This window comes from Rousettus aegyptiacus, unplaced genomic scaffold, assembly GCF_014176215.1.
Source record: "Rousettus aegyptiacus isolate mRouAeg1 unplaced genomic scaffold, mRouAeg1.p scaffold_m13_p_12, whole genome shotgun sequence".
NCBI classification, from domain to species: Eukaryota; Metazoa; Chordata; class Mammalia; order Chiroptera; family Pteropodidae; genus Rousettus; species Rousettus aegyptiacus.
This window is the reverse complement of record NW_023416287.1, coordinates 23,360,884-23,384,813: the sequence shown is the minus strand read 5'-3', so window position 1 is coordinate 23,384,813 and position 23,930 is coordinate 23,360,884. Positions and strand designations below refer to the sequence as shown.

The 23,930-nt window shown below is 56.1% G+C and overlaps 2 protein-coding genes across 24 annotated transcripts; both read left to right on the top strand.

Moving 5' to 3' along the window:
* The first annotated feature begins 377 nt into the window (after nt 1–377).
* On the top strand, nt 378–17,238 carry ADAM33 (ADAM metallopeptidase domain 33). Of its 23 annotated transcripts, XM_016139803.2 has the most exons (22): nt 1,030–1,192; nt 3,463–3,542; nt 5,881–5,957; nt 7,621–7,699; nt 7,879–7,955; nt 8,031–8,220; nt 8,458–8,523; nt 8,602–8,673; nt 8,867–9,033; nt 9,117–9,201; nt 9,298–9,440; nt 9,972–10,149; nt 10,261–10,350; nt 10,591–10,786; nt 10,932–11,040; nt 11,134–11,332; nt 11,428–11,505; nt 11,583–11,691; nt 11,768–11,915; nt 13,284–13,375; nt 13,543–13,616; nt 13,888–14,446. In XM_016139803.2, the coding sequence occupies exons 1-21, from the start codon at nt 1,060–1,062 to the stop codon at nt 13,578–13,580; spliced, it is 2,406 nt and encodes an 801-aa protein (XP_015995289.2). In that variant the 5' UTR covers nt 1,030–1,059; the 3' UTR covers nt 13,581–13,616; nt 13,888–14,446. The 23 variants fall into 23 exon arrangements, 20 of the variants coding, with proteins under 20 accessions (XP_036085504.1, XP_015995289.2, XP_015994970.2 ...); XM_016139484.2 differs by having other exon boundaries at nt 11,428–11,915; XM_036229610.1 differs by having other exon boundaries at nt 8,458–8,673; nt 9,117–9,440.
* On the top strand, nt 15,988–21,900 carry GFRA4 (GDNF family receptor alpha 4). The gene is made up of 6 exons (XM_016152227.2): nt 15,988–16,039; nt 17,957–18,302; nt 18,404–18,513; nt 18,605–18,739; nt 19,493–19,584; nt 19,761–21,900. The coding sequence occupies exons 1-6, from the start codon at nt 15,988–15,990 to the stop codon at nt 19,839–19,841; spliced, it is 816 nt and encodes a 271-aa protein (XP_016007713.2). The 3' UTR covers nt 19,842–21,900.
* The last annotated feature ends 2,030 nt before the right edge of the window (nt 21,901–23,930 follow it).

The window sequence follows — 23,930 nt, the reverse complement described above, 5'->3', positions numbered from 1 at the left end:
TGGAACTCTTACTAATCGAATTGCCGCATTTTGAATTCTCAAAAATAGAGTTGCTTAAAAGTTAACATCCTTCGCTATCGGAATACTTGCTACTCGCTGTCTGAATTGACACACACAAACCTTTAAAATAAGAAAAGATGTTACCGAGGGCGAAAAGATTCCCTACTTCTGGGAATCTATCGTTTTGTAAAATCTTCCCCGTGGTCACGGCTAGGGACAAGGGCTGCGCCCGCCTTCGTCCGCGCACGGTCCGGCAGCCTTGCCTTTGTGCGGCAGAATCCAAAGGACCGCGGCCTCTGCTGGCTCATCCCCACCTCCCCCCGCCCCGCCCCGCGCCCACCGCTCAGCTGCGCGCGCCTCAGAGATGGGGCCAGTGGCCACCGGGACTCAGAGGCAAGCTCAGAACCGCAATCGAACCTGCGCGTAGCCGTCGCCCCGGTCTCCCTTCTCCTAGGAGCACTTCTGCCGGATTCTCTCCAGGGCGCCTCTGGGCAGGACTGGTGACTAGGCGGGGACAGAGGTCCGCCACGGAGACCAACGAGGCGGGGGTGGGGGAGGGGGAAGGGCGCTCCCTAGGCAGACCTGAGCAGCAACAGGTGGCCCACGAGCCCTGGCCTCTGTCTCCCCTCGACCCCATGCCCCGGGTATGGTCCTCAAAGGCCCTTCCAGAGGGTTCCCACCCCATCCTCCACACTCTATGCCGACAAGTAGGGGGCCCTCTGAGACCTATAGGAATGGATGGCTCGGGTCGGTTCCCCCAAGGGGCTGCACAGATTCCCGTTCCCACCCCGCGCGGTCCAGCTCTACCCCTGACCGCTCTGGCCAGGAGGGTCATCCCGACTCCTCAAAGGCACAAGAGCTTGGGCCCTGCCGTCCAGAGTCGGGACGGGCTCTGCCGCGGTCACGGCGCGGGCAGCTTGGGATGCGTGCTGGGTCGCGTGGGGAGGGGTGCGGCCCCGGAGGGGGCGTGGGAGGCGGCGGGAGGGCTGCACAGGGCGGGGCCAGGCGCTGGGAGCCTGGAGCCCGAGCTGCAGCTCAGAGGCCGAGGCGCTCACAGCTATGGGCCGAGGGGCTAGGAGAGCTCTAGGGTTGCTGGCCTTGCTGCTGCTGCTGCTGCTGCTGCTGCTGCTGCTGCTGCTGCTGCTGCGGCTACCGTGGCCGTGGCCGGTGTGGGGGGCCGAGGCGTTTCGCGGTGAGTGGCAGCGCTCCCCTAGGGACAGGCGCCCCTAGGGACACTGTCAGGGGATGGAAGATTTGAAACCCTGGCAATGCGCAGTCAGGAGGACACGGAACAGGGAGGGTTTGGGAGGGTGTCTGTGGGATTTGTCCAGGGATTGTCACTTCGTCTCGGGCCCAGACTTACACACTCTGCCCCGTTGCCACTGTGCCCACGACTAAACAGAGTGGCAGGGATCCTTCTCCTCTGAGTAGCTGCCCAGCCAGCCCCTCAATCCCCTCTGCTTGGATTCTCTGCTGAAATCACCCCCACCCCCCATTTCTCAGTGGGAAAGTTCCTGCCCCTGCATCCCTTAGGGCTGAGGGGACTTTCCTCCTCCCGGGAGCCCCCGGGGCACTGGTGCCCTGGAGTCCCTGCTGTGTCCTCAGACTAGGGAATGAACTCTGGCTTCCATGCTCACAAATCACCCTTGCTCATCCCTTCATCCCAGGACCTTGGGGCCGTGTGTATATTGCTTATATTGTTGCCTTGTTTGGTTAGACAGAGCAGGGTGGCTCCAAACAGAAGGTGCCTGTTTAGCAGGACTGTGGGGGAAGACTGAACTCTGGCTCTTCCCAGTGTAACCTCTCCAACCCTCTGGGGACCAGGACAACAGCAACCTCTCCATGTGGGTGGGAGGATTTGCAAAGTCCTGTATGTCTTGTGCCTGGTGAGGAGACAGGGAAGGTGACCAGGGAGGAGGAGGCAAGAAAGGCTGAGCTCACAGCCTAGGGGTGGGTTCCAGAGCCCTGTGGAGGGGGGAACCCAACAAGGATAGGGTCTTGCTCTGTTCTGGGGCCCCCAAGGAAAAGGATGACAGCTGTCATGCCCTTAGGGGTAGTCCCAGGCATTCTGCAGCTTCCTACTCCTCCTCAGCCTGGAGTCAGGGGATGATGATTTGACCCCTGGGAGGAGCAAAGAGGGGCTCTATGCTCCCTAACACACACTGGCTCCCCCAGTTTCTACTCCTATCTGCCTAGTTGCCACAGCTCCATCTCTGCCTCTCTCTCCTTTGTCAAGGTGCCAGTGGTCAGTGTGTGTGCACAGGGCCACGAGGAGAACCTCCAATCCATACCCACACATGCACACAGGCAGGCCCTCCCCTCTCCACCCTAAGAGACCTGGGCCCAGCAAGACCTGGCTCTCCACACCCATTAAGTCCTCTCTGGGCTGAGAAGCATCCCCTTCACCCTCTCCCTAGATGCTTTCAGACACCTCCCGCAGCCTCCAATCCATGCCCTCCCCCCACCCCCCATGGCAACTCACTCTTCCAAATCAGGGAGGGCTTCTTGCCGAAGGGGACCCCTGGAGCTATTGCTATTCCAGGTTTTTAAAGATGGGGCTTAGGGGAGGAGATGGAGGAGGGGAAAGGAGTTAGCAGTGGCCCAGCAGTTGCTGAGCCACCTCCACAAGCAGCCTTCTCAGCCTGGGCAGGACTGGGGGCAGGGCTGGGCGGGGATTGGGGAGTTGTCTACTCTGGGAGCGGGGCTACCTCAGGGACTGAGTGCCAGAGGTGTGGGATAGCTGCCTGCAGGCTCTGACCTGTCTGAGGCCTGGCTCCTACAGGGATGGTGTAGTGAGAGTTACTGGGGCCCATGGTGGGGGAGGCTGGGAGCATTCCAGAGGAACATTCCAGCGACCTCTAAGTAATGCTTGGCTCTGGTATTCCTCTTGGCCCCCACTTAAGCACACTCAGTCCAGGAACACTCAGGCTCTGTCTCCCAGGGGCTTCAGGGCCAGGGTCTCTGGAAGCCCCACCTCCAGCCAGAAGCCCCCATTGGGGTCTCTGAGCAAGGTGGGCCTCCCAAGACAACATCTAGCTGTTGTTTTTCTCAGAGGGTGGCAGAGACGCAAGCAGCCACTTCACACATCTCTCACACTAAAGACATCTGCCACCCAGTCTAAAAATACCCGAGGCCGCCTCCCCCTTCTCTTCCCCTATGCACTGGAGGATTTGGTCTCTTCCTTGTGACCTTTGACTGCCAAACCCTCCCCCAAGGTCAGTGGGGCTCCTGCATCCCCAGCTGAACTGTCCTTCCCAGGCTCCTCTGTCCCTCTTCTGCCATCTCTCTAAATACTCCTCAGTTCCAAGAATGCCCCATGGACGCCCGAACTCCAGGCTAAACCTTTGAGTGTTGAAGATGGATGTTCCTCCCTGATGACATCTTCTAACCCTAATCCTCTGTTGTCCCCACTCCCATCTGTCCCTCAGGTCCCCCTCACCCTGTTCTCTGTTCTCACCCCAGGAAACACCCCTGGAGAGCCAGTCACCCCTCACTGGGTCCTGGATGCACAACCCTGGCGCATGGTCACCCTGGAGGAGCCGGTCAGTGCTGTGTCATCTCTTCCTCTGTGGGAGCCCAGGGTCTCCCAGGCTCTTTGCCCCTTCCCAAATTTCATCGGGACAATTTGGCTAGGGTCCCTAGATTCCCCTCTGCCCCAGTTTTTTAGGTCCCTCCCTGAAGGGCTGACAGGGCAACATCTAGCTCGCATGAGCCTGCACACATGGAAGTCATTTTCGGGCTTCCTTCCTTCTTTCTCTCCCTTCCCAGAAATATCTGCGCCCCCGCCCCATGCCATCAGGCAGAGGTGGGGCCTGAGTTTATGAGGCACGAAACTTTTCAGGGATCTCTTAGGGAAAACAACAAAATATCTTTCTTTTACAAAGTTTACCGGAATATGTGACCCAGCGGACACATTGCTGTCCCTTCCAGAACTCTGCCATTGAGGAGCCTGAAACTTCAGCTTCACTGACTCGTGCAGAATCCATTTCTGTCCAGGGGGCAGTGTCACTCTTTTGGTGGCCGCCAGCTAAAAGCCCAGCCCATTTTCCTTCTCTAGAATGCTTGGCCCCAGCCTCCTCCCAACACCCACCCGTCACACACCAGAATAATCACATCCCCTTCTGCATATGCCACACAGCTGTGCTGCAAGCCAGGAGGCCAGAAGCCTCGGTATACGCACTGTACAGAGGGGCAAATTGAAGCCCAGAGAGGTTGGAGAAAAAGCCCAAGGTCATACAGTTTTTTAGTCTAGAAGTTTGAGACCCACTAGGGTCTGAAAGACTTCAAACCATTGGCCAATGTCCCCTAACTTAGAGCTCTCTTCACCTTGAATTTTTAGGCAAGAAAGGACAACCCACTGTCCAAGTCAGCAAGAAGGAGGGAAGGCAGGCTAGGGGGCTCCCACAGGCCCAACAGGTCTAAACCTAAAGACTTCACTTGGCCCCCCAGACCCTCAGGGCCCTCATTCAAGTGGTCAAGCACGCACTAGCTCAAGCTTTGAGATCACTGGACATCACTGGCAGAGCGAAAGGCTGGGCTCACACTGGGGTTACCCTGACTGTGGACCTCCCTCCCGGCTTGGCCTGGGCTGTGACCAGAAGAGGAATCCCAGAGCGGCCTTCCTCTTCCCACTTATGGGCCTCTGCTCCCAGGAAGCCTGCCAAAATGATGACAGAGTTGAGGCAAGGAGTCCTGTCCCAGAGGAAGGAAACACTCCCATTTCAGGCCAGGGACAGAGTGCACAGTGAGGGGCAGGGTCAGAAGGATGGTAAGGAGTGAGGACAGCAGGAGCTGCAGAGGGACAGAGAGAGGGGGTTCTGGGGTAGGTGTGGCAGGAGGCGCCTTTCCATTTGGGCTGCCACCTTTCCTTGGTACAAACCTTTCTCCAATAAAACAAGTGACATTCTGGCCACATGAGCTCATGCTTGGGGCCTTATGGGGCCCTTGGCTGGGCCAGGGGGCTGTCTGCTCCTCACCTGCCGAGGAAGGGTCCCCACGCCAAGACTGTGAGCCCCTTGGCCTCCAGCCTAGCCCAGTGCATTGTGGGATAAAAAGGAAGGCCCAGCATTCCAAAGACAGAGCAGCTCTCTGGGAGGTTCCTGAACCAGCTCCAGCCCTGGGCCCCCAGCCAGCCTGCGTGGACAAGGGAGGAAGATGAGGTCTTCCCAAGGTGTGGAAAAGGCAGACAGGGTAGGGAAGGAGAGGCTGGCAGGCTGGCCCAGGCCCCCTCCTGACACCTGGCTGAGAAAGCCAGTGTTTTTTCTTGGCCTGGGTCAGGGGTCTGTATTTACTTTATGAGATCAGTGAAGCAGGTGTGGGTCGGGCTTGCTGAAGGCCAAGGCAATTTCAGGGTGGGAGCAGTTGTCAGAGTTAGAGATGGAAGAGTAAAGTCTGAATCCTACAGAGTAGGGAGAAGCAAAATATAGAACAAGAGTTTGTAAAGAGGCCTGGGCCACGGCTGCCTGATGCTTGCTGCCCTGCTCCCTTGACCCTACTCTGCCTTCAGGACTCCACTGTCCTCCCTGCCTAGAGGAAGCCTGGGCATGTAAGAGGAAGGAGGGACAGTAATCTTGGGCAAGGCAGGACACTTTTCTGGGACTTCTTATCTCCCTAGGGAGGAAGTGGTGTGCACATAGCAGGCCATATCAAATGGCTGCTTTCAGAACAACAAACATCTTGAGTTTGGAAATACCTTTGTCTACATGTTCTCACCCTCACACCCATCCATGCCCACCAGGGCAAGTGGAGAGCCTGTTGTCCTCTGCCTCCATTCTCTCCCCCAAGAACTCCCTCACCAGCTGACTGCACATCTCACCTGCTCCCTGCCAGGCAGGAGGCCGGGCTGCCTGCCATCTCAGCCCTATACTCCTTCTTGTCCAGGTCTTAAAGCTAGACACGGGGCTGGTGGCCTTGAAGGCTGAAGGCCAGGAGCTCCTGCTGGAGCTGGAGAAGAATCAGTAAGTACGAGGCCAGGGAATGTGCTGGGAGTCAAGACAGCTCCTCTCTCTGGGGGGAACTAGTGCTGGGGGCAGGGACTGGTGGGAACCCAGGAGGGAGGCTAGAGGGGTGAGGGCCCTAAGGAGGCTCAGGTGACAGAGTCACACCATCCTATGACTGGCTCCCATGAAGCTGAAGTGGACTATTGGGGCTGAGTCTGTCCTGTTGTGGGGCACATCCCTCATCCAGACCCCAGAAGCTCCTTGCCATCTCCCTACTGGAAATGAGTGAGCATCACCTAGTGGGTGCTTGAAGAGTATGCAGAGTCAAAAAATCCAGGATGGATTCCAAAGATGTGTGGGGCTGATGAAATGACAGGGATGAAGGTGCAGTGGCTACAAAGATTCAGGCACATTCAGGTGGCAGCAATCTGTCCAGCCTTCGCAGAGGGTCTCCATCGGCAAGAAAAAGAGCAGTGGGAAATGAATTTGGGGAGTCCCAGTGAGGCCAGATCACAGAAGGTCATTTTAGTGCTGAGTGTCCTGGATGGTTCAGAGCCAAAGATTTGGAGTTGGTGAGGGAGCAGGTCGAGCTAGGCTGGATGGTGTGGGTGTCCAAGATGGAGTGTGGGATCTTAAAACCTTTCAGACTATATTATCAACAGCTATCTGTCGAGTGCTTGTTTCATTGCAGGCACTGTTCTAAGCACTCTACACATGTGTTTATTCTCCCTCATGGAGTCAGACGAACTGGGAACAAAACTCTAGTTCCACCATGCCGAACTAGTTTCTCTGGGATTTCATGTCCCCATACATTAAATGAAGTGGTCACATCACCTACCTCCTAGGGTTGAGTGGGGAACAAAGCTGGAGAAGGTGGAGGAAAGACTAGGAGGTGGAGAAGCAGGCATCACAGGTCTTCGGGGGCAGTCTGGTGGTAAAGAGGTCAAGGTGAGATATGGATCGAGGATTTTCTTAAAAAAAGAGAGAATGACTTACGGGTGATCCATCTTGGTGGGAAGGACCCTGGTGAGGCAAAGCCTGACATGGAATCATTACTGAAGAGTCTACAGAAGGTGAGAGTGGGAGCCCTGGCTAAGACAGGCAGGGCAGGAGAAGGTGGGGGCAGGTGGGGATTCTGTTTCTTCTAGAAGCAGGGAATAAGCACCCCTGAAGAACAGGTGGGGAGATATGTGGGGTCTGGGCCAAAGGAAAAGATGTGAAGAATGCTTGAGGCAGGGAGGTGGACTAGAGAGTGGGCTGACCAGATGCCTAACGAGGGCAGGCAGCAGTCAGGGCCACCTAGGGAGTTCGCCATACCAGCTTGGCTCCCAGTCCCACTTCCTTGGCGGTATCTCCTGAGTCTTCCCCCCGAGCCCAGCCCCAGACCTGCGGAACCAGACCCCACAGGGACCACAAACGTTTCCTTTATTCACCCTGGTGCTTCCCACACTCTCACTGCCCACATCTAAGCCATCACCAAGGCCCCTTCCTGCCCTTCGCCTTTCTCCTCCCTCTAGCCCAAGTCTTCTCTGAGTGAAGCAGCACGCAGTCATGCCTGTCCCTTCCCTAAGCCACACTTGGGGTGCTTCTTAAGTGCCAGGCCTGCGCCTTACTCATAGAACTGCTCAATTAGTATTCAGGGAGGAAGGCATTCGGTGATTCCTATAACACTCTCTCCCAGCAGGCTGCTGGCCCCGGGATACAGAGAAACCCACTACAGACCAGATGGGCAGCCAGTGGTACTGGTTCCCAACCACACGGTGAGATACTTCCATGGGTTCTGAGGACACGGTAAGGGTGCTGGGGGATGCACTCCCTAAGGGCCTATCCACAATTCCTTCTCCAATCTCCTCCTGATCCAAAAGAGAGGCAGGAGCCAGCCCCCACACTATGCTCTCAACCTTGGCTGAGATTTGGGGCTGTGTTCTTTGCTCTCCAGGATCATTGTCACTACCATGGGCGTGTGAGAGGCTTCCCGGACTCCTGGGTCATTCTCAGCACTTGTTTTGGGATGAGGTGAGGCATTCTGGGGGAAGAGTCTGGGCCTGGGGCTGGGACGAGAGTTCCCTCACAGCCCCCTCTGCACCCCAGGGGCCTGATCAAGCTCAGCAGCAACGCCAGCTATTATGTGCATCCCTGGCCATCTGGGGACACCAAGGACATCTCAACTCACAAGATTTTCCGGACCAAGCAGTTGCTCAGCTGGAAAGGAACATGTGGCCATAGGGACTCTGGGGACAAAGGAGACGTGGCTAGCTTTTCTCATGCCACCCAGATCAGGGTCAGGGGCACAGACAGGGGTGGGAGTGGGAATGCAGTGTCCATAACCCCCCAAATCAGAAGAGACAGGAATGCACAGTGACAGTTCAGGGCCTCCTGTCCTCATATTTTATTTGGAAGCTGGAGAAACAAATTCTAGCAAAAAGTAAAGTTAACTGCTTTCTGGGTGTTGAGGTTGGTGGTCAGGGCTCTCAAGCCCAGCAGCCTGTCACTCAGGGTCACTGTTGCCTCTTCCCAGAAGAGGCGGGAGGCCGGCAAGAACAGGAGGTACCTGGAGCTGTACATAGTGGCTGACCATACCCTGGTGAGAGGAGACCCCGGGGGTTGGCAACCCAGATGGGACCAGCTCAGCCCCTCACACCACCTTGCTGTGTCTTTCCAGTTCTTGACCCAGCACCGGAACTTGAACCATACCAAACAGCGTCTCTTGGAAATCACCAACTATGTGGACCAGGTCGGGGGCGGTAGGGAGATAGCCCTAGTGGGGGTGACTGGCAACGAGGGGCAGTCAGGTCCTAATGGGATGTGGCAGGCTTGGAGATGAGGGGAGGGGATGAGGGGAAGGGAGAGGGGTGACTCTGCAGAGGAGCAGGGGCACAGTGGCACCTCTGGTCCCCTTCTTCAGGCCTGTCCCGTCCTGACTGCAGATTCTCAGGACTCTGGACATTCAGGTGGCACTGACGGGCCTGGAAGTGTGGACTGAGAAGGACCAGAGCCCTGTCACAACGGATGCGAATGCCACGCTCTGGGCCTTCCTGCAGTGGCATCGGGGGTTGTGGGCGCGGCTGCCACACGACTCAACGCAGCTGCTCACGTAGGTGCCCCTGATCCCCACGCGCCATAGCGCCAGGCATGTGTGACTCCCACCTTGCCAGTCACGCTGCTCTCTGCCCTCAGGGGCCGTGTCTTTCAGGGCAACACGGTGGGCCTAGCGCCGGTGGAGGGTATATGCCACGCTGAGAGCTCTGGGGGCGTGAGCACGGTGAGCTGCCCCAAGATCAGACCGGAGGAGAGGTGCAGGTGGTGGCGGTTGAGGAGGTCCCTGAAGCCCGTAGTGACTGTCCCCGCACCCTCCCAGGACCACTCAGAGCTCCCCATTGGCGCTGCAGTCACCATGGCCCACGAGATAGGCCACAGCCTGGGTCTCAGCCACGACCCCGATGGCTGCTGCATGGAGGCCGAGGCGGAGCAGGGCGGCTGCGTCATGGCAGAGGCCACTGGGTACTGGTCCCCGGGTGGGGTTAGGGGATGCGGAGTGGGCTTCGCCCGGCAGCTTTCGCTAGATCTGGGGCCCTTCCTCAGCTGCATTCCTTTGGGCGAATGGTTATCCCTGTTTCCTCTTCTGTAAAATGGGGATATGATCATAGTACCCCCGTTGAGAGTTATGAGGCTTAAATGGAAGAAACGCAGGGAAAGTGAATTCTCAAGAGTATGAACAGCCTAACGGTTACTCCATCCCCGGGAGCAGCAGCGCTAGGTCGGGATTGGACCCTGAGTCCTGGGCTGCCAGCTCCTGGCGTCACACCCTTCCGTCTCGGGCTCTCTATGCGAGTTTGCACGGGTCACTTACCCACTCTGGGCTCTACCTCTTAAGGATTCGAGCTGCCCGCAGCTCAGGCAGTGGCCGCGTAACCCGCGACTGTGTGGCCGAGCGCGGGGCGAAGGGCGGGGTCGTGGTGGGAGGGGATCGGAGGTGAGCAGGGGGTTGGGGGTGGGGGTCCCCGCACGTCCGACGCCCTTTCCCGCGCGTAGGCAGCCGTTCCCGCGAGTGTTCAGCGCCTGCAGCCGCAGACAGCTGCGCGCCTTCTTCCGCAAGGGGGGCGGAGCGTGCCTGTCCAACGCGCCGGACTCCGGGCTCCTGGTGCCGCCGGCGCACTGCGGAAACAGCTTTGTGGAGGAGGGCGAAGAGTGCGACTGCGGCGCGGGCCAGGTCAGGTCCGCGCGCCCGGCCCCCGAGGCCAGGCTGGCCCCCCCGCCCGCTGGCCCCAAGGTCCCGCGCGCTGCTCCCTCACCTGGTCCCTCCTTGCCTTTCCGGCTCCAGGAGTGCCGGGACACCTGCTGCTCTGCCCACAACTGCTCTCTGCGCGCGGGGGCCCAGTGCTCCCAAGGGGACTGCTGCGCGCGCTGCCTGGTGAGGGCATGGGAGGCTCGCACGTGAGGGTGGAGGGGCACTGGGAGCCGGCTTGTTGGTCTTGGCTAGTCCTCGTCCTTCGGTCCTCAGCGGGTGCTGGGTCTGCTCCGTACTTGCTTCCACCTGGCTCTCCCGCAGGGCTCTCCCTCCTCTGAGCCTCGCTCTCTGTGTGGATCTCTCACTATCCATTTTCTCTCTCGTGCCTCGACCGCCTTCTCGTCACCGGGGTCACCTGCGTAGTTGAAGTCGGCGGGCGCGCCTTGCCGCCGGGCTGTTGGTGACTGTGACCTCCCTGAGTTCTGCACGGGCTCCTCTCCCTACTGCCCCCCAGACATTTACTTACTGGATGGCTCCCCCTGCGCCAGCGGCCGCGGCTTCTGCAGGGACGGCGAGTGTCCCACGCTCGAGCAGCAGTGCCAGCAGCTCTGGGGGCCTGGTGAGAAGACGCGCGCGCCCTTGCACCTCACCCCATCTTCAGGGCTGAGCAATTTTCTACTCTAGGGAAGATAGAAAGGAGGCTCTGAGAGGGAGGACTACGGCCCGCATGTGGGCTGCCCCCAGCCTTACCCATGCTTCCCCAGGCTCCCACCCAGCCCCAGAGGCCTGTTTCCAGGTGGTGAACTCTGCAGGAGACGCCCATGGGAACTGCGGCCAGGACTCCGAGGGCAGCTTCGTGCCTTGTGCTCAAAGGTAGAGAGAGGAGCGGAGGTAGCGGAAGCTGGGGAGTGGGTTGGGGGCAGGGGACATTCCATGCTGTTTGACCATCCTCTATTTGGTCCCCAGTGATGCACAGTGTGGGAAGCTGCAGTGCCAGGGTGGGGACCAGAGCCCACTGGCACCACACGCCATGCCGGTGGACTCTACCGTCAGCCTAGGCAGCCACGAGGTGACCTGCAGGGGAGCCTTCTTGCTACCTGGTGCCCAGCTGGACCCGCATGACTTGGGCCTGGTAGAGCCAGGCACCCAGTGTGGATCTAGGATGGTGAGCCCTGCCCACCTGACCCCTCCCTGCCACTTGAATCCTACAGACCAAAGCGTCACTCCTCCTCACTACCCAGTGAACACCACTGCCCATAGGTGTGCCAGCAGAGGCGCTGCCAGAACGCTACCTTCTGGGAGCTGGAGCGTTGCCTGATCACCTGCCATGGCCATGGGGTGAGTGGCCTGAAAGGTGGGGGGACTGACCCTGAGGTCCCTGATGCCATGGGACCCTCCTCTCTTTTCCTCTGCAGGTTTGTAATAGTAACCGCAACTGCCACTGTGATCCGGGCTGGGCTCCGCCCTCCTGTGACAAGCCAGGGTTGGGTGGTAGCGTGGACAGCGGCCCTGTGCAGCCTGAAAGTGCGCCCATGGGGGACGATGGGGAGGGGCTGCGTGGTGCACCTGCTCAGGACTCAGCCCCGCCCTGTCCTCCCAGACCAGGACACCTTCCTGCTGGCGGTGATCTTTAGCTTCCTGTTGCCTCTGCTCCCTGGGGCCGGCCTGGCCTGGTGCTACTACCAGCAGCCAGGATCCTGGCTCCAGCACTGCCTCTGCGGCTCAAGGAGGGACCCCGTGTGCAGTGGGTAGGCTCTGAGGGCTCAGGTCCCTGCTCCCTGAGCCCACTCCTGTGACTCCTACTCCTCAGAGCTCTGCTGGGCCTGGTGCAGCTAGGGCAAGGTCCTTAGCCTTGCCTCTAGGTGCAGAGAGGCAGCAGAGACAGTAGAAAGAAGCCTTGAGCAGGAGACAGCAATGGCCTCCCAGTCAAGCTGAGGGTGTGGACCCCAGCAGGACCCTCTGTCCCTCCCCATTGTTGTGGTTCAGCCCCTTTTGTCCATTCCCATGTTTCTCCCACCAAGTGGCTGCCTCACCCTTGACTTTGCCTTGTTTTCCACCAACTATTAATGTAGTTTCTGCTCCTCTGCGCCTTTTAAGGCCTCTCCAGCCTCTCTCATGAGCTTTCAGCCTTCTCCCACTTCCTTTGCCTAAATCTCTGCTGTTACCCTCTTCAAGTTCCCAAATCCTGGGCCCAGCACATCTTTTTACTTCATACCACTGGTCAGCTATGGTACTGGCTGCCCTTGTGCCAAGGGCCAACTCCAACACAATTCCTTATGACATGGGAGGAGGTTTCCATAATACTAAACATAGTTGACCTAGGGCTGCCCTTTCACTGGGCACTGGGCAAGGCAGGTACCTTATAGCTATATCTGACAGTCTGTCCTTGGGAGTGCTCTGGGCAGGCTGAGGGAGAGGGCAGGGTTTGGGCTGGAAATGGGAGCAGAGGGCATCCTCGACAAGGGGAAGGCACAAGCCATGTTCCAGGTGCCAGATGAGAGGGTCTTGACATAATGAGCAGTGATTTTGGGTATGTGGGCAGAGACACAAGGTGGTCAGGACTTGGTGTGTCAACATGAGGGGGCCTTCATGGGGGCATTGACTGTGTGTCATTGCCAGGGTGGAGTCTTGAGGGCATTGGAGACATGGAAGGAAGCAGCAGGCCCTGGGAGATGGAGCATGCACAGCCAAGCATTGCTTGGAGTCATCAAGGGCAGCAAGGCCACCCAATGGCAAGGAGCGCAGGCACAGCTCCCATTGGGGAAGAAGTCCACTCCTCTTTGGGACCTAAGTGATATCAACATTTAGAGGGTGCCAGAATGCTGGGGTGGTGTCAGAACATGGGAGAAATGTCAGGGCTGGAGGGAGAAAGTGCCTGCAGCTCTGGGACGGCCTGAGTCTCCGCTGGAGGCTGGACCCCAAGGGTTTCTTTCAGGAGGGAGCAGGAAGGGAGCTAGTGGCCTGGAGGAGAAGGGTGGAGACTCAGTCAACACAGAAAGCAGAGCAGGACACAAAACTCAGGCCGGGCATGAGCTGCTGGCTGCAGGGAAGCAGCCCGGTGGTGCCCTGCTCAACATTACTGTTCCAAACTTCTGGCCTCTTATCCCACTGCTCAGGCCCCAAGGTGGTCCACGTAGGGACCAACCCCTGAGCCGCGTCCAAACCATTGAGTTGGGCCAGATGACCACTGGAGAGCCCCGGCACCTGGGTGAGTGAGGCACAGGGGGAGATGGGGGAAGAAAGTGAGGGGATGGACTCTTGGGCCCCCTCCTCTCCACTTAGCACCCAGCCACCTTGGGTTCCCAGTGCCCTACCCGCCCCAAGGACACCTGCCAACTGTGTTCACAGCACTTGTTCTCTACCCATTGCTTCCAGACCTTGAGATCTCTGCCAGAGCCCAACAGCCACCTTGAGAAGCCTGTGCTCTGTGGCCCTGCCTGGACCCCAAGGTAGGTGGGGACCCTGATGTGGGGCCCTCTACGCCCATTGCTCATCCATCCACCTCTCTTGCCCCTCAGCTCACTGTCCCCTACTCTGGGGTTTCTGAGCTTGGGTTATTATAGAAATGAAGTTTGACCACATGGAGAAGCTATTGTCATGGAGGCCAGATGCTAGTATCCTCTGCAGTGTGGGAGGGAGAAGTGGCTCTTCTTGTCTTCTGTCCTCATCTGTCACCTCTGCCACATGACTTGCAGCCTGACGTCCCCACTCTGTTCACAGCAGGTCAAGTTCAGAAGCCAATATCCTGTTTCTGGTGAGAAGGAGATCCTGAGAGGAGGACACTTAGAGACAGGTGGCTACTGACAGCCACTCCAGACACTTGGATCCCCAGGGGCAGAGCCAGCGAGTAAGCTGACTTCCTACACCTTCAGGCAGCTTGCAAGTTTCTTCTCCAAGTTACCTCTGCTGTACCCACTCCGGAACCCCAGAGCCTCATCAGAATTTTCTCAATGTCCTTGTTCCTTAGGGTTGGGGATCGTGCTAGGGTACACACGCCAGCCCAAGAATCCACCTGTTATGTAAAACTTTGTTACTTAAACTTCCTCTGGCAGAGAGACCGAAGAGGCTGAAAACTCATCATTATTAAGAGAACTTATATAAGAGGTGTGTCTTGAGCGGCAGCAATACCAAGTGGATATCCTCTGTGCCATGTGGGAGGTACTAGAGGGTTGCATAGGACAGGACAGGATGGACCTGTGTCAGTCAACTGCTGCCGCATAACAAAACTCACCCCAAACTTCGTAGATTAAAACAACCACCAAGTCTGTGAATTGCCAAATTAGGTTGAACTCAGCTAATGGATCGATTGATCTCAACTCAGTTCACTTAAATGTTTGCAGTCAACCGATGCTTGGCTAGGCAGCTCTGCTTCTGGGGTTGGCTGGCTGTTGGCTGGGGCTTTGGGGATGGGTAGGATGCTTGTCTCATTTTCCGGCGGCTAGCCCAGACTTGTTCACATGACAGGGAGGGTTCTAAGAGAGCAGAACTAGGATTAGGATGAGGTATGTGTGCCCACTTACCTTGGGCACAAAAAAAAGTGATCAAGATAACTAATATTTTAATTAAATATTTTGAAAGATTGAAATTAATGCAAAAAAAATTCATGATGAACAAAATATCAAAATTTTAAGTAAAGAGGGGATCAGTAAGGGTGCTATGTTGGCCGTGTGGGAGCCAGAGGCACAAGGAAACACCAGTAATCGTGATCCTGAGGCAATCGCCTCTTACCTTACCCTATAAGAGAGTAAGTAGAAGTTTGCAAGGCCTCTTGAGATTCCATGACTGGCACCTTATTTCCATAACACTCTATTGGCCCAAGCAAGTCACAGAATTAGCCCAGCTTCTGGGAACTAGGGAAAAATCTCTACTTTTTAATAAGAGCATCAAAACCATAATTCAGAGGGTGTGGAGTTGGGGAATGTTTGCAATCACTGGCTCCCTCCATTGGCAGCTGAGAAGAGGCAGCCGCTGACTCAGGCTTGCTTTCGAGGGGCTGAATGAGACTTTTCTAAAGCCCCCTCCTATGTTCATTATATCTGTGGGATTTTGATTTATAGAGAGGACTGAGTGATGACATGGAGAGGTTAGTGCCATTGAAAGAAGTGTTTTTGATGATCACTTACAGCCCCTAAAAGGAGGGGGCGTGCAGGGCCATCTGGGGAAGCACCGGGTTTGTAAGGAAAGATTGAGGAACTGCCAAAGATTGGAGGGAACGAAGGCAATATGACAACTAAGTGCAGTGTGGGATCCTGGGTTGGATCTTGGAACAGAAAAAGGACATTAGAAAAATGGGAAGTTCAAAATGGTCTGTAGTTAACTGTATTGTACCCATGTTAGTTTCTTGGTTTTAACAATTGTGCTATGATTATGTAAGATGTTAACATCGGGAAGCTGGGTGAAGAGTATAAAGGGAATACTAACATTTTGCAAATTTCCCTCAAGTCTAAAATTAGTAAACAATAAAAAGTAAAATCAGGGAATGAAAAGAACAGTGTTTCATAAAGGTAATAGTTCAGCATGGGAGAGACAAAGTCTCCTGGGGTGGTTGTATGGGTGTAGCTTTGATGGGGGAGGGTGCAGTAGGTCTATCTAGACACATTCAGGCTCTGGATTCAGTGGCTCCTGGATCTACCTTCAGGCGCAGCTTGGGGCGGGGACTCAGTGCGGGGCGGGGAGTCGTGCAGTCTCCCCTGGGTGGGAGTGCACTTATCAGCGCAGATGCCTAGGTTTCCACCTGCTCCAGCTCAGGCAGCGCTGGGGAGAAGGCACCTGTCCCACTGGGGTTCTGCCTGGTGCTGTCTTCTCTGTTTGCAGACCAGCATGGCTCACTGCTCGGGGCTCCTTATATTGCTGCTGCTACAACTGCTTCTGAGTGAGTGGCCGCTCTTCCTCAGGACCCCTGGACCCTGGCCTTTCTGTCCTGGATCTTTAGGGACAGGGTAGGAGGACAAGAGCGTGATACCAGGAAAAGCTGGAAAGCAGGAGGGGCACCGGCAAGAGACCTGTGCTTGGGGTGCGGGGATACCTGGTAGTTTGCTCAGCAGCTCGCTGCTCATCCTGCCTCTGGCCTTCAGGTCCTGGGAGCCACCGTCCTGCCCAAGTCCTTCCCAGGTCCTGGGAGCCACCGTCCTGCCCAAGTCCTGTCTCTCCCACCTCTCTTACCCTTCCTCCAGCCCCAGCCCTCCACCTCAGTCTTGGTGCTTCATACTGATTCCTTGCCCTGCATCTTGCCTTGTCTCTGTGCCACCTGTTCAGACTGCCCCTTCCGCACCTGAAGCATCACAGAGGGAGGGGTAATTTTACTGGATGGGATGGGGAGAATGGAACTGGGGAAATGTGTAAGGCAGAGGAACTCTTGGAGCTGAGTGAGATGTACATTTTGAGAGCAAAGATGAGGTAAGGGTACTCCTGGTGGAGGGAGACAGGTAAGCAAATGAGCAGAGGTGGGACCAAGACTTTAGGGGACACTAAGAACTGCTGTGTGTGACTGAGGCCTGGGAACATGAGGGGCTTGGCTGGGAGAGAAGGGCAAAATTCACCTGCTGCTCTGTGTGTCCTGGAGGGGTGGGGAAGAGAGGAGAGAGGAAATGAGGACTCCTCTCTCTCCTGCCAGTCCCTTCCACTCACATATTCATTCCAAGTCCTTAGTGTCTGTTTGTCCTTCCTGCAGACCAGAAGGCACTGAAGCCACTGCAAGAATCACCATCCCCCCTACCATCCAATCCATGGCCTCTAAACGAGGAGGCCAGTGCCAGGGAGGGGCCATGCTTCTAGCCCTGAGGCAGAAGACAACCCGCTCCACTAATAATACACAGTGAAATGGGTGTGGCACCAGGCTGGGAACCTTCCCTCAGATTGCCCTGCCAAAAGGCTTCTTGCCTCAGTGAGATGCTCCCTGGGGGTCTGAGAGCATGAGGGGCAGGGGTGGTAGCTTGCTTTGGTGACCTAGATCCTAGTAAGCGAATGCCAAGCTTCCACTTCTGGAGACTCTGGCTTGGCTGGATTTAGATGTGTCTCTGTGGCCCTTATGCACAGAGGTCACCTTTTCTGCCCCACTATCCCCTGGTGTGTGATTCTGTTGTGCCAGGTGCACTCTCTGCCCCCAGCTCTGACCCTGCGGCCTGCCATGAGGGGCATCTCTCAAATCCACACCCTGCAACCAGGTCTAAAAGGTCCCTCAGTGCCCAGAATCTCTCTTTCCCTGGCTGTTGGAGGGTGGAGGAACCAGCGGAAGCCAGAGTCCGGAAGAGGCAGCAGGGTTAGAGCGGCCAGAACGGGCGCCGGGAGGGAATGGAGGGAGAACCGGGAACTTACAGACCCACCGAAAGGTCTCCAAGGGGCAGGGAGGAGGAAAGAAAAGGAAGAAGACTCAGCGTGCCAAAGAGAGAGGATGAGGAGTGGCCACTGTTCTCAAGGCCATTTCTGATCCTCTCCATTAGCCAGGTCCCTCGGAGCCTTGTTTCCCACGTCAGGGTGGGAGAAACCCTGCGGACCCCTCCTTGGATGGGTGTCACCGTTCTGGGGAAGGGGTAGTGTCTGCGGAGCAGGGGTCTCACCCTGCCGGGGAGTCTCGGTTGGCCCCATCCATCCCTGACGTGTTTCAGGAATCTCCAGAGCCCACCCTCCAACCTCTCAGCAGAAAGCCGGTCAGTGTTAATTGTTCACACCTTTGGACCACACTCTGTCCCCCTCGAGTTTTGAGCGCCCTGCATCTTTGGAGGGCGGAGCAGGGGGTGAAATGTGCTTGTGGGGCGCACCGAGAACTGCAGCCTGCCCACCCCTCCACCAGGATCGCCGAGCTCGGCCGCACGGAACCGATGCGTGGCCGCGGCCGAAGCATGTACGGCGGACGCGCGGTGCCAGCGGCTGCGCGCCCAGTACGTGGCGCAGTGCCTGGGCCCGGCCGCGTCCGGAGGTTGTGCCCAGGACCGCTGCCGCCGCGCCCTGCGCCGCTTCTTCGCCCGCGGGCCGCAGGCGCTCACCCACGCGCTGCTCTTCTGCCCGTGCGCCAGCCCGGCGTGCGCCGAGCGCCGGCGCCAGACCTTCGTGCCCGCCTGTGCCTTCTCGGGCCCGGGCTCGGCACCGCCCTCCTGCCTGGCGCCCTTAGACACCTGCGAGCACAGTCGGGTCTGCAGGTGCGGGCGGGGGCGGGGCAAGGAGGGGGCGCGGCCGGAGGGGGGGGCCGGGCAAGGCCGCCTCGCCCACCCGCCTGCCGCCCGCTTGCCGCACGGCGCAGGCCCCGTCTCCTGGCCTTTCAGGCCTCGTGCGCGCCGGTTCCCAGCACCCCCGACGGCTGCCCGCGGGACCAGGCCCCCCGATGCCTGCGCGCCTACGCGGGCCTCGTGGGTAAGCGCCGCCGGGATCCGGGCGCGGGCGGGGCTCTCCCGGGCTGCCGGCGCCTGGGCGGACCCGTTACCCCTCCCTCGGGGTCCCGCAGGCACCGCCGTTACCCCCAACTACGTTGACAACGTGAGCGCGCGCGTGGCGCCCTGGTGCCACTGTGGAGTCAGCGGAAACCGGAGGGACGAGTGCGAAGCTTTCCGGGGCCTCTTCACAAGGAACCACTGCTTGGGTGAGAGGCTGGGGCGCGGCGGGGCGGCGCCGGGCCACGCGGGAGTCCGGTCTGCGCTGACCGCTTATCGCCCCTACCACGCTGCCTGGCCGGCGGGAGCCCATTTTGCGGCAGCCAAGTGGGCCCTCTACTGTCGTCCTGCTCCTTTGGGAATCTGTGCCCACCTGTCTCCGGAGACCAGGTGACAGACTAAAGTAGAATCCTGGGAGTGTTTAAGCTGGTGGCCCTGCGTGCGGGATGGGGAGTCAGATAAAACAAGTTTCCGAGGACCTGGAATGGAACTAGGCGAAATTCCTGCTTCTGCCTCTTTTGAGGTGTTCCCGTCCCGAGGCACTGCCAGCTCCGCCCACTGATGATCTCTGCATAAGGGTCCGAATAGCTTCGTGGTCCCCTGCCCAATCTGGGAGTTAAAGGGCCTGAGTTCGAAGCCCAGTTCTGCCACTTAGTAGCTGAGCGTTAACTCCTCTAAGCCTTTTTGTGTCCGTCTGTGAAATAGGGATAATTGTCACCCTCCCCTGTGAGGATGGAAGACTATAAGGTTAAAAACTCAGCATAGTTTGTCCTTATTTTGTTATTCCTTGCCTTATACCTTCCATTCCAGAAGCCAATCCTTGCAGACATTCTGTCTTCCTGTCCCTGCATGAAGAGAGACTATGTAGTATACCAGGGGTCTCTCAATTTGTCCCTGAGGATCTGGCCCGGGTGCTGAGGTTTCCCAGACAAACCCGCCCTGGATACCACCTCCCTCTGTAGATGGCGCCATACAGGCCTTTGACAGCTTGTGGCCTCTAGTCCTGCAGGAGAAGTGGAACTCCCTCCAGGACCTTGAGCACAGCCGCCTGCAGGTAGGTGCAAGTAGGTGCAGGTAGGGGATGGTGAGCTGGCAGCCCTTGCTCTGCCTCCTTCCACCCGTCCATGCCAGGTGGGCCTAGATGGACATGAATGACCTGGGATGGGGGTGGAGGCAGAGAGCAGAGCCAGGCTTCTGACTCAGGTCCACACTCTGCTCTCATCCCCCAAGGTGTCCTCTGCAGACAGGCCCCTGGAGGGGTGCTGCCTGCTCACCTTGCTCCTTGTCCTGACTCTCCAGCCTCAGCTCTGACTAGGACAGCAGACCTTGGACAACACATCCAACCGTCCCACACTGCCTGGGGTACACAGCCACCTCTGTGGCCTATGTCCCACTGTAAAGGGACCGGCTCACCTCCAGTGCTCTTTCCTTGCTGCCTTTTGCAGATCTGGACACCCTGTGTGCCTGTCCCCTAGAACGAGGCATGTAGACATGTAGGTGTGTGTGTCTATACGGAGCAGGGAGGTTGGAGGTGAGACGGGGAAGCGAAAGCATCACCTTGCCCTGTTCGCCATGATGGCAGAGTGGGCCAAATGCAGAATTAAATACCCGCTAAATCATTTGCCTATGTGAGTGTGTGAAACTCTGTTACTCTGCTTTTTACTTAAATAATTTGAGTAAAATATAGGCATAGACCTTTCAAAAGATGGGGAAGATAAAAGTGAGCAGAACCTTGTTGAAAGTAGCACAATTGTTCCATGGCTGCTGGCTGTCTACCTTCAGTACTTCTCTCCAAGCAGGCAAACTCAGGGTTTTTACCAAATGGAGCCTTTTTAACATGAAACATTGTGCAACAGAAAAGAGGCTTCCTTATTGGATGTGTGTGTCGGGGGTGGGGAATGGAAGGTCACAGGGTCTCTGCTCCCTAGCGCTCTGTTTATCCCCAGAGTTAGCAGTTCATGTGGGAGGCCTAAGGCCATCCAGGGCATGGCCCCAGCCAGCTCTGCAGAGAGAAGCCAAGAGGAAGGACAAGGCATTGAGGCCTGCAGAGGCCGCTATCTGGCCACTCCTGGGCCAGCTGACTTTCTGAGGGTTTTGCTGCTGTAGTGGGTTGAATGGTGGCCCCAGGGGTAACGTCCACATCTTAATCTGTGGAACCTATGACTGTTATCTTGTATGAAGGCAAAAGAGTGAATATTACCTTATATGGCAAAAGATGTGATTAAGGATCTTGAGAGGAAGCACTTGTCCAGGGTTATTCAAGCGGGCCCTAACTGCGGTCACGTACATCCTTATCTGAGAGAGGCAGAGGGAGATGAGACACAGGGAGAGATAGGAGTGATGCAGTCACAGCCAAGAAATGCCAACAAACACCAGATGCGAAGAGGCCAGGAACAGAACCTCTGGAGGGGAGTACAGCCCTGCGACACCATGACCCCAGGCTTCTGGCCTCTGCAACTGTGAGAGTAAATTCTGTTGTTTAAAGCCACCAAGGTTGGGTAATTTGTTAGAGCAGCCCAAGGAAAATAATGGAGTTGTCTAAGGTTGTCAGAATTTCATTTCTGTTTCTTCTACCTAAAAAGGTCCTGATTCATACATAGTGTTGTCTGACCAAACACCTAAAGACCAAGTCTAGCTGTGGCCCCCAAACCAGGAAGGGGTCCTGCCTTGCTTGTTCACAGTTGAGTGTCAGCCTCCATGCCCTGCTAGATAGTCTGCTTACTGTCACTCTCTCACATGCACTCTGGAAGACTGGCCCGGACCCTTGCGTCATCCCTGTGAGCTGTTTTAAATATTGAGCTTGTAACTGGCAGGTGGCTGGGTGTGGGGAGGAGGGGTAAGGCAGAAAGGCAGGTGTTGGAAACTTCTGTGGATTTATTGGTGGAAACTTCACGGCTCATGAATGTCTACTCTGGCTTCAAGCCTGCTTTCTAGGGTACAGGGTTGACGTGGAAACTGCTCACTGCCCACCTGTCCTTTCCCTACCTTCCCCAACTGGATGAGCCAAACTCATAGAACTGGCTCAGTTTTACAGGAAGTGTGGAGGTTGGCTATGAAATGTCCAGAGAAGCAGGAGGACAGGGTCTATGCAGGGCTTTAGGAGACATTCCCCAGCTGGACAGCAACTTGTCAGTGAGTCTTGCAAGCATGTGGAGGGAGGCAGAGACACGGCCCCACCGCACTGGGCTGCAGGCCTGGGAAGTCCTGGGTGGAAGGAGGTCTCGGGAAGCTGCTCTGCCAGGGACATGTCACCCTATGTCCAAAGGAGCCTCCAGTCCAAGGCAGAAGATGGAAAGTTGAGATGAGTATACACACAGGAGAACAAAATACAGTAACAACTTCACAAACTGAGCCCTCAAGGGGCCAGGATTAAGCAAATGAAGAGGAAAGGCCTACAGGTATGCAAATGGGCCAAACATCGGGGCTGATCCACAGCTCCTTGTGCAGCACGATTCAGTCAGTGGGATCATCTGGTCTAGTCCCTTTAGTTGGGGACACAGGATGAAAGAGAATTCTTGCAGGCATGTTACACAGCTAGTAATGCAGGGTTTGTCCCTTCAGATGTAACCCACACAGGTATGTGGGGTTGGAGACTCAGTTACCAGGAATGACATTGTCATTGGTGACAGAATTTTCCAAAATGATGACCAGCCCTTGGTAAAATTATGAAGAAAACAAAGTTCTGTCTTCCCTTGGTTTACATAATACTTGCATTTCTGGAAAACTGACTATATATTAAAGTAGCTCTCAAATACGCTCGGTTTATAATAGGGTTGAGTTCTATACCAGAATAATTGGGGACAGATTTTCTCATCTACAGAAATATCCAGCAAGATGTTTGAAAATCGAGTGGGATGTGGGTCAGTTCTTTGGTGGGACAGCCCTGCATGTCACAGGATGACCACCTTCAGGCCCAGCCACTAAATCACAGCAGCACCTCCCCCTTTAATGCAAGAGTTAGAATCACCCCCACCTATTTCCAAAATGCCCCCTAGGTGGCAATCCTGTGCCAGTTGAGAGTTATTGCCCTACTGGACCTGCTTGCCCCAACTCCTCCCACTGCTGCTGTAAGCCACTTTGCTGTGGCCCACCAGGCATGCAGCCACCCTTGGCCTTCACACCAGCTCCTTCCTTTAGCCCCTGCTCAGCTATCGCCTTATCAGAACATCTCTCCCCAGCCCCACTATGAAAAGTAGCAATCCCCCCAGCACTTTCCTCCCCTAACCTTATTTTTACCTTTCTTAATGGAACTTATCTGACATTGAACTCATTGTCTCCCCTACTGCATTGTAAAGTAAACTCCATGAGGTCAGGGATTTTTGTCTGTTTTGTTCACTGCGACATCCCTGGTCCCTACACAATGCCTGGCCGGGCAGGACACCCTCATGACCCACGTGTACAGGAAAGATGAGCATGGCAAGACACACAGCAATTACTGGAATACAGTGATTTCAACATCCTGCTGGGCCTTGCCTTGGGGTAAGGGAAGTTCCCGACTAGGCCTAAGTCTGCTCTCTGGGCCACATATGAGGTGGCATTGGGTTGTGCCCGCCTCGGACGCAGCTTTCATAACCATCTCCTGCCAGTGGATGGTTCTAATTAAGCTTCGGTAGTCACAAGGTTGTGTATTTTCATTTTTAAAGGTCAGGCTAATGGTTTCTTTGGCAACATAATTCCTTCAAAAAGCTACGCTTTTTATCTTTTACTTTCCAGACAGGGCCAGGGTCAGTGACAACACCCCTGGCTCTTTCTTGGTCACAGTTCTCAAGTTGGCTTTATTTCTTTGCTTCCTTACCAAATGCCTCTCCCTCAAGACAAAGGCCTGGAAGTTATGAGGCTCCAGAGGGAAGACCACACCCTCCATCTGATTCTCACCATGAAGCAGCCGCCGGTGTCACTGGGTCTTTGTGCTTCACCTCTCAGTATTGTACCTCTTAGTATTGGGAGACTAGAAGCCAGACTAGTTGTCTTTTCTAACACTGAAGAGCCCAGATACCAGGATTCTCCACTGCTTTCCCTTCTGCTTGTGTAAACTGGCTAATTCTTTCTGAAACTCAGCTCTTGTGACATCTTGCCAAAAGCAGCCAATAGTCAACGCGTACTACTTTGTTTTTTTCCAATATCTTCCCCTTGAGCTAAAAACTCAGTAGAAACATAGTCTGCTTTCCAAGTTGTCAAACATCACAGCCTTACCAGATGTTTTGTCACGGCCTGGCACAGATCTGCCTGCTGCATCTGTTTGCCTGTCACTTAGCCACTAAGCCAATGCCACAAGTTTTAGATTTTGATTACAGAGCCCTTCCACTTAAAGGTACTAATTTGTATATTAGAGTAAGAAAAGCTACCTGTTGTAATAAAGGCCCAAATCTCAGTGGCTCAGTAGAATAAAGTTCACTTTTC